The 12,449-nt window shown below is 38.4% G+C and overlaps 1 protein-coding gene across 2 annotated transcripts in view; it reads right to left on the bottom strand.

Annotated features, from left to right (window-relative positions):
* Nucleotides 1-371: 371 nt before the first annotated feature.
* Nucleotides 372-12,449, bottom strand: part of PIP4K2A (phosphatidylinositol-5-phosphate 4-kinase type 2 alpha) — a 115,231-nt gene continuing 103,153 nt past the window's right edge. For both annotated transcript variants that reach the window (XM_080382341.1, XM_080382342.1), the window contains exons 7-10: nt 9,689-9,802; nt 5,589-5,832; nt 4,482-4,585; nt 372-2,691 (exon numbers count right to left, since the gene is read on the bottom strand). In XM_080382341.1, the coding sequence (XP_080238467.1) occupies nt 2,611-2,691; nt 4,482-4,585; nt 5,589-5,832; nt 9,689-9,802 (543 nt within the window). In that variant the 3' untranslated portion in view covers nt 372-2,610. The remainder of the gene's footprint in view (nt 2,692-4,481; nt 4,586-5,588; nt 5,833-9,688; nt 9,803-12,449) is intronic.

The following is a 12,449-nucleotide window of genomic DNA, read 5'->3' as shown; positions in this document are numbered from 1 at the left end:
TTAAAATAACTGGTTTAGCATAAGATTTTACACACGTTAGCAAGGTTCTGCCAGTTGTTCTATCAGTTAACTATTGTGGATGATCCTTCTGTTTTTGTAGTAACGTTAGGATTTAGTCCATGGAATCATCAATTACAAACCTCAGTATTTGCTCTCAGAGCACAGCCTAAGCCCAAACCCCCAAAGGCTAAATGTTTCAAGCCACGTAAAGGAAGCATGGTAGAAGCAGAGTAAAATCTAATCAGAAGTTTTAAGCTTCTTAGTTTTTCCTTTGCGACACAGGCTACACATTACATTAATTTTAACATCCAAAATTCATCTGTAAGCAATCAAAACCACAGTGGAAACACAAGAACAAAGGATTTACCTAGTGAGTCATCAAAGTGCTTTATTTTATAAAGCCTTGCTCATGTTTGGAGTGTAACCTAAGCACTAACATAGACATTAATGAGTCTTCCTTGCCCTGTCCAAATAAACAGTTTACCAACAAGAATGAGTGACAAAACTGCTACACAGACAAAAAGAATTCTTTGCTGTAAATGTCTAAAATTGTCTAAAAATGTACACTCATTGGCTGCAATTAAATATGTACTCCAAGTATGTGTACCTTGTTTTTACTTCAGGGCCTCCCCATGGCTTTATAGTTCAAGAAGCCACAGCATACTTCAGAAAATTAAACTTGGGTGAGAATGTAGGCAACTGGGGTATATAGGGAGAGGACAAAAAAACCCCAAACAAACCAAGCCACAGTACCAACTTATTTAAATACATACAATACAAAAGTATACACATACATTACAGTGCTGCGGACATCACTAAGTCAAATGTAACAAAAAAACCTGTAGGAAAGGCTGGGGAAAGGAGAAAAAAATTAGTACACAGCAACAGGGATAGTATTGCCTTTGGCCGCTGAAGAGAGTGTAACGGGTTGCTATTGTATAGGCTCCTCTGAAGTAAACCACTACATCCATTATGCACAGTTGCAGGCTTAACAGCACTGACATTAGTTATGGAGAAGGCATGCTGGCACTCCTGATTCGAGTGATAAATGATGATGGGGAGGGTTTGACTTCTCTCACGTTGCCTACAAAATCTAACAATTTCAATAAAGAAATTTTAAAGGCACAGCTTTAGCACAGTGTATAAGTAGATAAACTTTTAAGCATATGTTAATTTGTCTCTTTCAAGCATGGAGTCTTTCAGGGAAAAATACAAGAAGAGAAGAAATACAATGTTGTTGTTTAAAAATTTTAAACAAGTTAAACATGATCAGCACAGTTTTAGGCAATGTACTATACAATCAAACTTGAGTAAATGGTAGGACAGGTCATTTTGATGCTAAAAGACGACCTTGGGAAAAACCCCTCTGAAATACCCTTTCTCATTTTATTGTAAAAGTGTCTATCACGGAGGTGAGCGAGACATTCACTTTAGTACATTACTGCACATTACACCTTGGAAGATGACAAACATTACTTCATTTGTACTGCAAAATAACTTTACATGTAAACTCAAAAGTCATATATTGTACACGGCTCTGAAATTCAGAAATATCCCTGTTTTCCTAATAATGTAAACAGTAAAATTCAGGGTTCATTTTTTGAGGGATAATCTATAATAAAATACTGCTGTTTCAACAGTACGACATAAGCATTTAAACTTCAAATTCCCAGTAAATTACAAGGGAATGGAATTTCTATCAGTGTGCACATCTTTCAGGATGGGTGAAAGATGGAGCTACTATTGCCCAAAACTATGCACCTTCTTCAGATAAGCTTTTTTTCCACTTGTAACATTATTAGTTCCTATATTGCAAGAATATAAAACAAAGGAAAACTCAGGTAACAAAGTGAAATAAGCAAAGCCTTCCCTTAACATAAGTATACTGTAGCAAAAAATGTACACATAGCGTGAATTATAGCTCTTTGCAAGATAAGAGATGCCAGCTCTCAGATGTCTGAGAGGCTGAACTTCCTGATGCAATTTGCTGAAAAGAAGACAAAAACAGGAGAGGAAGGAAAAAAAGGAAAAAAACGAACTGTTAGGAACCAAACAGGAAAAGCTTCCGGCACCAAGGGCTGTTGCAGCTGCTTTTTTAAGGAGTGCCAGTGTGCAGGGTTTAAGTGTAACATTCGCAGTAAGGTTTTCATTATCATCATCATCATCATCATGAAGAATACTGTCATGTATCTTTTTAGTTCAAAAAATAAACTGATCCACAGTTTACAATTTGATATCAATATTGTAGATTTAACATGCATTTACTCTTCCCCACCCCCACCCCACATCTCTTTGCTCACTTGTTCCATTTCAGCTGGTAGCATCAGAGTATTACTGTCACAGTGCACTCTGAGTAAGCTGTTCTATTTATTTAATTTTATTTTTTTTTGCACACACAAAAGAGTCAGAAATAGCTAGAACTACGCTGGGAATATCAGGCAGCTGTTAAAGCGAGTACTCCACCCCACTTCAGTCATCTTTGCCAGCAGATGTAAACAAAGGGGTTGCTTTCCGCAAGATGAGTGCTTCTCTGAGTTCCTTTTTTTCCCTACACTTGTAGCCACTGCTGCTGTCCCCAGGTCTCATGTCTGTCCTATGTAACATGATAGGTTACGTCAAGATGTTGGTAATAAAGTCCAAGAAGCGCTTTGAATACTGTTCAGGATTAACAGTTGAAATTTCTGCACCAGCCTATACAGAGAATTGAGAGGGGAGAGGAAAGAAGGAAGAAGCAGTATTTTATTTGATGCTTTGGCACTGAGAGTGTTACTTACTCAATGAGTTTCACAGTGCAGTGTCAGAACCAGACACTAGAACGCAAATTGTAATGACCCTCAAACAGAATCCTACTCATGGCTTTTTAGGCTTCACACCAGTACAGTGATACTCAGTACTCGCCACCGTAACTGCAGGGACACACATCTTCCATTCCTGAAATGTATTCTCTCTTATTTTCCATACTACTTTTTACTTCCATTGTACTTCAGTCTCCTATATTATTTCTACTGCATACTTAACCATGCTACTCACTGATTCAACAGATTCTCGTCTGTTGAGCAGCAGTACTTTCAAACAGAGAAGACCGAAGTATCATACTCATATCTGGCATGTCAACGCTTGTTTAATTTACATTGCTATCTGAATGCTAGATAACCTTGTTTGAAATATATGGTAACAATTAGTAACATTTTTTCAACATATAGGCATTTAAATCTGGACTCACTGAATACAGCTGTACAATAGCTATTTCAATGAACCCACAATTGCATTCATATTTTTACTCGAGGTTTTCAGAGCCTTAGCCACACACATTTTTATTTATATTTTTCCTGTTTACAAAAGGGGAAAATTGCATACGTGTAATTAATGAACAAACTTCAGTGTCAGGTGGCTAAGAACAGAGACAGCGAATAATGTTCTGTAGTAAATTCTAATCACAGTCAGCTTTAATAATCATAGTTGTTATCCTCAACATATTTCTATCCTTTATTTAAGTCAGAAGTGTGAGTTTTTAAAGCCTGCTACATTCGAAGTTCATTAACAGTTGCCAGGTAATGTCTGCATTTGGCCTGCATCTACTTTCAGCTGCTCTGGGAGCAGAGAGTGATGAGAGCGTTGTTTCAGAGACAAAAAATACCTTCTACGGGCCTGTGCAGGGTTTATTGTTGAGCATTCCGCATCACTCTACTGTAAACTAAAAAGCCCTGAGCCTTTGCTTAAACCACCCCACAATTCCCTGAGCCTTTAGAAACTTAGACAGAGAAGGGATTTTAGTCTCATGAATGATTATGCTCCTTTTAAAAAGTTTATGAAGTTTGATTCTTAAATCACCATAGGAGTGATAATGGTAGATATAAATCATAATTCTGGAAGACTGGGCTGCTTCACCATGGTTCTTTGGTGTTTGCTGCTAAGCAGCAATTTCAGTTGAAACAAAGAAATTCATGGCAGTCAAACAGAAACCTTCACTGAATGGTCTCTGATATTTAATATGTACGTTTTATGCTTAATTTTGCAAATTGTACTTTTTTTTAAGAAGTTTTGTAAAGTGAGACACATTATATGGTGAAGAACAAACTTTCAATAGGCTGTACTGAATAATGAAACCATCACTAGGGCCCTGCATCTGAAATCAGATTCACAACAGCTTTCACAGTGCTGTTGAACAGCTTTGTTTGCAAGAATAAGGCGCGTCTCACAAATTTAGGACAAAGTCCTAAAAAAGGCATCTCACTAGAGTTCTTTATGGCTAAGAAAGCTATGCGTACGGCTGAAAAGGGAGTTCTGCTCTCAGTACATAATGTGTAGCAGTTGCTCTGTACTTCTGTATTACATATTATACTAGAAAAAACCTGAAAAACTTCTGATCTATTTCCCCTTTCCCTAGATTTCCTGAACATTGCTATATCAGTGCACTAAACAACAAAAAATGCAGAAGTATAAATGGAATCAGAGGAAAAAACCCCAACCCAGATACTTACCCCATGCTTTACCGTTTTTGCAGCATGGGCAGCTTTCTTTTTTGCGTCATAATGAGTAAGAATGTCAATAATGGCCATAAAGTATACTTCCTTCCTAGGTGCATCTGCAAGTGGCAAACACATGGCAGTAAGGAAGCCTTTTGAGACATTTTAATCATGAGTCTTCCTTCTAACAAAGGACACTCTATAAGGCTCAGTCAGCAGCTAAGACACGTTAATGTCAGTCAGAATCACAGATCTGTAAAGACCACAGGGTCAAGCTGTCCTTAACTGAGAGTTTAACTGTGCTCATATATAATGCAAACCCCCCTAAATGAACATAAAACAAAACACCAGCATGCAGAAATAGAAATAATTGCTCACTGAAAGGAATGTGGATTTCATCTTCCTTTGCGGAAAAATTATGAAGTTTTATATGAAAGGTAATGCTTCTGTGTCAACAAACAAGATCAGTTTTTCTTTATGAATAAAAACATGCATTTATTCATGTAAACTCTTATTAAATAAAAAAAAGACAACCTTCCTGTCTTCAACAGCTACAGGTAACAAGTTATACTTAGTTTTATACACTGACTTCAAACCCAGTTTCAGGTTTCTTACACATTTCTTATGTTGACTTTCTTAGATGGAACACAGAAATCGGGTATGTGTGCACAAATTTTCAAAAAGAAACCCGAACCATGAAATATAACTTGGAATGCTGCTTTCCTCATTCTTTCTAGACTCTTCTTAACAGTGTTATCTTATCTGCCAGGAAAAGAGCAATTACAGATACAGTATTTCCTGAAAGGGATGACAAAAATCCATGAATTAACTGAGAACTGTTGTATCTGAATAGCTAAGCCAGGATATGATTTGATTGTGTAGTAGGTGAATTATTTGACTGCATCCCCACACGTCACAATATTTAAGAAATATATTCATGACGGTGCTGAGCATTATAAGTATCTTCTGCTTTCTGCTGCACCAAAGAGCAACTAATTTCCTCTTCTGCAGACTGAATTTATATTTTGCTGTTTACCTTTGCCTTTACGTGGATGCAAAGACTTTAGGAATCTTGTGTAATAATCAAAACATCTTAACATAAATATATTTATTACCACTTACTTTCATGGGATTTTATTCCATAAACATCAATAGCTGGATCAAATTCCCCTGGAGCCAAAGGCAGTGAGCTGTTCAGCGTGTTTCCTGGACTGTCTGGAGGGGTTCCAATGGGGTGGGTCCCGTCACTTTCACCTTCCTCTTCTCCATCATTCTCTTCACACTCTACTTCTTCCTGTTCAGCTCTTTCAACATCATGAATTCCAACCAGCAAGCTGTAGTCCATGAGTTTTAACTGAGCAAGGAACTAGAAAGTGATAATAAGCAATTTATCAATATGACTGAAAAATGTAAGCTCCACTTAGAAACAAGAGAAGTTCCACAAAGGTGTCATCAGTTGAGAAAAACAGGCGCTTCTAAGAGAGAGCAACAGGGAAGATTAAGTGATAAAGCTAGCAGAGATACATTTGAATTTATTCAGATGTAGTAACAGCACACAGGTCCCTTGCAACTTGTATTATAAAAAAGCTGTAGCCCACTCTCCCAAAATCCTCAGGGAAAAATTTCCTCCAGGAAAACTAATTTTTCCTGTAGTAAAGACCAGTGCCTAGGCAAAACGATGACTGTCACTACCATCTTGTGTTTCAATTTTGGCTATCCTATCACTGCTCAGCGTCCAGACCAGCCTCTGTGCTGTCAGGCGTATGGTGTGCTATAATCTGGTGCTAAACCTGCCCCCTCACTCCCTTTTAAACCTTAATAAAGAATCGTGAAAAAGTATTAAAATATTATTGCAGCGGAAAGTAGTGACGTTTTACACCATGACAACACGAAATGATGCTATATTCTCTTCACAGTGACAGGCTCACAACTTAAATCACACAAGTAAAACGTGAATGTGAATGAAAGGGTAGTTTTGGATAAAGACTGAGGATGTCAGTTTTTAGAAAACTGAAAGATGAATACACTTTACGTATAGATAAAGTTAATTTAGTTGAGAGGAACAGGGTAAGGCAGAAAGCTAACAGGAGGGTGAAGGAAAGTACAAAAGCGGGAAGGGGGATAAACAGTTCGGGGGGGTGAGGGGTAGGCAGGGCAGAGCTGTGCTGCAGCCTAAAAGCAATACTGTGATTTTGAACTTGTGGAGCCCTTGTTTATGGTATGCAGAGAAAGAGGCTGAAAATAGGTATTGTTTCAATTTTTAGAAATTCTAAATGGTTATAAAAAGGAAGTTAGAGCAGACCAGAGAAGAAGGGGTTTAGGCCAGACTTTGGAATGGTGATAGCGATGAAAGAGATGAGTATAAAATACTAAGAAATGAGAAATAGTTTGTCAAAATCCTGATTCTAAGACAGGAATCAGAGATAAGATGATTGTAAACTCAACTGCTAGAAGAAATATTGTGAGATTGAGAAGAGGTTTTAAGAAAGAAGAAACTAGTTTCTAATAATACAGTAAAGCAAGACTCTTCACAAGACTAGAAGAGATCAAAGTTTGAAGAGATGATATACACTGACATATGAGAAGAGCAGATGAGACTGGCTAAAGGCGATGAAGTGGAAGGACTCCAGCCATGTCATCAGATACTTGATAAATACTGACAGACAGGAGAAAAATCTACCAATAATCATACAATAAAGCACAAAAGAGAACAGACTCTTGGGAAAGAAAGTGAACTGCGAATTAGAAGAGAACGGCTCTTGGGGGGAAAAAAAGTGTGCTGCTGCTGACAGCAAAAAGGCTTTGGGAGATCAACACAAGGAAAACACCATGTGATTTACAATGGAAAAAATATCCTTATGTGCTTTTTCTCAGGACATTTTCAGTGGAATGAGGAGACAGGAAAACAGACAAGAGGACATCAAAACAGCAGTCATAGACACTTGTCTGAACATAGGAAGGGGACGTAAGACTTGATTATGAGAGAAATACAGAAACACAATTTACATAATGACAAACAAGATTGGTTATAAAGCCATATAGTTTAGAATACTACTCCATAATATGTTTTAACTATAAATCCTGTGTGATAAGGTAATCATACACTGTGTTGCGCATCGCTTTTCATTGTAGTGAAATGTTAGCGTTCACACATTGGCTACAAAGTATATACTACCAGTTATCTAATGAGGGCAAAAGAACCAATAAAAGAAAAACAAGGTTAAAGAACAGCTTGCCATTACTAAAATCAGGTGCCAGGTCATTAGTGGTTTACGTGATTATTTAATAATGCTCTGTATAAATTTCTAAACAATAAAAATAGCTTCTCAAGACATGATACGGAATCTGCCATTATGTTTGCAATCCTGTAAATTATGTACAAGATGGCAGACAATCCACTTTCTGGGATAATGAAGTGTCTTCCACATGTCTTGCACATATTTAAGATATCGTTTGCAACCCACTTACTGTAAAAGCACTGGTCAGCAACAACAGTACATATTAAAAGAGCACAAAACTTAAACCCAAATAAACTTATCTCTAGAGCTTTGACATCAGTAGAGCACTTTTCCAGCACAGTATTTAAAATATAAAATAATCACATATTGATATTTCACAAAATACTTGTTTTCATCATCATCACCATACATTTCTCATAATTACTGAGATGGGAAATTAGATTTCCTCAAAAGCAAATTACTGGGTAAATTCTAAAGTTACAGTATTTTGTTTTGTGCAACTACTGAGATATAGATCTGAAGAACCAGACAAATCAATTCACAGAGCCATTTTGATATAAATAGCTGGAAGTCTGACTAAGTCACAGATACGTTTTGCTACCGGGTCTCTTTCAACAGGGAAAACAGCTTTGAGTATAAGGGCTGCAAAATGTTTTAGTGATGATATTTTAGTGACAATATTTTCAATTATGGAAGCTGAAGTCAAACTGTGAACTAATTAGCCCAATATTTATTTTCTCCTATTTGCTGTACTAAATCAGCTATAATACAATATTAAATTCACATATTAACATGTCCTGGTTTCAGCTGGGATAGTTAATTTTCTTCTTAGTAGGTGCAGTGCTGTGTTTTGGGGATTTGGTGTGAGAACAAGCCTGACAGCACACTGCTGTTTTTAGTTGTTGCTGGGTGATGTTTATACTGAATCAAGGACTTTTCAGTTCCTTGGGCCCTGCCAGCGAGAGGGCTGGAGGGGCACGGGAAACTGGAAGGGGACACAACCAGGGCAGCTGACCCGAACTGGCCAAAGGGATGTTCCATACCATAGAACATCATGCTGAGTGTATAAAATGGGGACAGTTGGCCAGGGCCTGGTAATCACTGCTCAGGTACTGGCTGGGCATCAGTCAGTGGGTGGTGAGCAACTGTATTGTGCATCACTTGTTTTTCTTCTCCCTTCCCGTTGGATTTTATTCCTCTCCTCTTCTCCCTCCTTTTCATTACAATTATTATTATTATTGTTTATTCTTATCCTCCATTTTATTTTGATTATATTTAATTGTTCTTATCTCAACGCTTGAGTTTTGCATTCCTTCCTGATTCTCCTCCCCATCCCCTGGGGGTTAGGGAGAGTGAGCGAACGGCTGCATGGTATTTTAAGTTACTGGCCGGGGTTAAACCACAACACACCACTTTTCTACTAGGTATTGGCTATATTCAGCCAATTACAAATTTATACGGAAGACTACATTAAGATAATGAGTCTGACTGCTGTACACAAATCACTGAAGTACTCTACTGTTGTAATTCTAATGTAATTTCAAACTGGGTTACTAATATGAAACAACTAGAACATGCATGGCTGTGAGTGGGGATGCTACATCCTCTGTTATGGACTACATTCCATGTACGGCCTCAGCTCTGGTGTACCTCCACCTGTAAAATACAACTAACAATACTCACCTCTCTTTTGGGGGCATTTGGAAGTACTAGGCTTGTAAAGCATCTAAGTAGTACCATCATTTTAACGTCACATAATCAAGGCAGGGACAATGTATGGCAACCAGCTATGGCAGGCAAGCCATTTACCACATCAGCAAAAGCAGTGATCAATTCCTGAAAGTTTAAATTGTGTTTCATTTAAAATAGTGCTTACAGCCTTATAAACAAGTTTTCATTAATGAATTACAGGTACAATTTCCTGGGATATCTGTAATTAGCCACACATTTTAATCGCATATAACTGAACAGGCACATTCTTACCTCAACATCCTTTTTGAGTTTCTCAAGGAACATCTTTTTGTTATTCTCATCAATATGAATCTTTTGGCCATCATTAATAAAATCATTGTCTTTGAACGTCGGCAGCTCTTTGGCCTAAAATAAACCAAAACTCCTGTAAGGGTGGGATCGCAAAGAGGAGTGCAGTGAAGATGCTGGCCCAGCGCGGCCCCCCTGCTGGCAGTGGCACCTCTGGAGCTCCCCTGCACTCAGGAGGGCACTGCTGAGCCGCCTCTCCAGGGGAAGCAGAGGCACCTCCACGGCACGCAGCATTCCGTAACTGCACCCACGGAGCCCTTTCCTTGGTTTATTCCTCTTGTAGATGGCCTAGAAGGTGTAAGTTTAATGGGTGTGCAGCAAATGTAGTGAAGACAAAATCTCAGACTCAATACTTGATTTGCATCAAGCTTCTTCCAAGATGTCGTTTGTCAAGGTAACTGGCAATAAGCGAAGTTAAACCACAATCTATACCTCCTAACAAAGTGCTTGCATCATATCTTATAGATGGTCAGACTGGACTGCATTTTACATAGCTACTGTGCACATTCATAAGTGTCTAATATCAAATAATTATTTGAAAGCATCAAGTGAACATGAATTATGAAATGCTGCTTAGAAGTGACAAATGCCAGAGCAGACCACTGCCTTTTAAATATGTAATTAAATGTTGAAACATTAGTTGATCATCTTCAACTCTCCCATGAAGTCATTTGCAGCAGCATTTAGGACAGCCAGATGGAGGAACCACTGGATTCAGTACTAAGACCCCTCAAACGGTGTGTTTTTGAAGGGCAGTGAATGGAAGTTTACTTAATAAAACCCAGCAAGCCAACAAACAAAAGAGCAGTTCCTTCAGGGTATTTGGTCAACCAAACTCAAAGTAACAGTAGCTTCTGCAATCAGAACCTTTAAAAAATTGGCCCATTAAAAGTAATCAACAGCCTTGCTCCCTGTCCCCCACCTTTAATCACTAAGAACAGGTTTTCTTTACAGAGAAAAAGTTGCAGAGCAACTGATGCTGCAAGCCTCAATGATCATGAACTAATGGGTACTTCAAATAAAATAATTTCCCCTTAATCTGAAAGTCCTTCTGCTAGAAATATAAGGCAGCCACCATCAGTCCACTGGAATACCCTCCATAAGTTTAACTGGTCCGATATTGCTTATAACCTTACTGGAGACAGTATTTTTCAAAAAGCTTATTATCTTCCTACGACACAGTAAGGAAAAGAATCTCAGAGGTTATTTTCTCTGCTCCAAAACGTACATATTGGAAAACACAGCATTAAAAAATGTGAGCATCATAGCAGACCCTGAAACACCCTTATAGATCTTCACAATGGCCAGAAATTCTTTTTGCTGTTGGGCTGTACACCTAAGTGGCTGAAATACTCAGTTCCCCAACTGTCCAGATTTATTTTTTGCACCTGCGATTTATGAATTGCTTAAGATCCCACAATACTGCTTTTGTTTAGAAACATGACCCTTCTCTTCCAATAATTGCTCAAAACCACTTAAGCAATTAGTAACATTTTTATAGTTATGAATCCATGTTAAATCCATTGCAACCTGACGCCTGTGGACTCTGGAAAAAAATGAGGTCCCAGTCTGGCTGCTCTGTATTATTACTGTGTTGCATCTAGAACATTCCAGTATATTAAAATACCCTCTAATATAAAGATCTTCAATTTTAATTTAAAATAAAAGGAACAATTCCCAGGCAGCTGAGATGGAGCTATAACCATTCATCCATCCCAGACTCCTTCCATGGAGGAGTCACCCTGCAGTGCTCTGCTGCTTTACTTAAAGATGATGTTAGACACTCCTTGAAGCTCACAATGAATTGTTTACTACAATATGACAGTGCAGCGTGCATTGATTTTCTTTCTGGCCTACTCAGTAAGTGGTTTAGGATGAAAATGAGTAGGGGAAACATCAGATAAGCATGCCAGACCAACAGCTGTAGAGATTATCATACACAATCAAGCAAACTGCCCCATGGACAAGGGCTAGTTCTGCAGAGGCAGGACTGTGGATCCAGGGATGTTGCCAACACCGGAGGATGGAATCCAGTGTGTAGGATGCTTAAGAATGGAGAGGAGATTTGGATGAATTAATTTATGATGAAGCAACAATTACAAGAATGCAGAAAGTTAAGCTCCCTTCATTTCTAGCCCAAAGCCCCTAAAAAAAAAAAAAAAAAGAAAAAAGAAAAAAATCCTCAGATTGTCTTTCCACCTAGTATACCCAAGTTATTTATTAAACTAGGCAGAGGTTAAAGTGAAACAAACCCATTAACACTGAAAAAAATCCCCTAAAGGTGGGGGGTGAGCAGAGAGGAAGGATGTGCTTGTGGTTAAGATGCTGAGATGGCAGGTTCATCTCTAAGCTCTGCCACAGACTTCCTGCACTGCACAGCACAGCACAGCACCAGCCAGTCAGACCCAGTGGGTGGCTGAAGGAAAAAGCGTGCTTCTCCACTGAAAACAGTTCTGTCTTTATTAAAAAGAAACTTAAATTACAAGAAATATCTTTTTTGGAAGATGCTAGAGCTGATAAGCCAGTCGTGCAGGTGCCATACTCCGCTTTAACTTTGTCTTTAATCTTTTTTTAATAAAAGTGAGCTAGCAAAGCTGACACAGCCTGTCATTTCTTCCCCACCATCACAAGACCCCAAGGGTACTCCCAAGGACATTCAGGGCAGCGAATCAGCTCTCAAAAAACAGACTTCACTGCCTTGTGT

Source organism: Falco punctatus (genome assembly GCF_963210335.1).
Source record: "Falco punctatus genome assembly, chromosome: 4".
Lineage (NCBI taxonomy): Eukaryota > Metazoa > Chordata > Aves > Falconiformes > Falconidae > Falco > Falco punctatus.
Note: the sequence above shows the minus strand (reverse complement) of the source record. Positions and strands in the feature narration are given on the sequence as shown.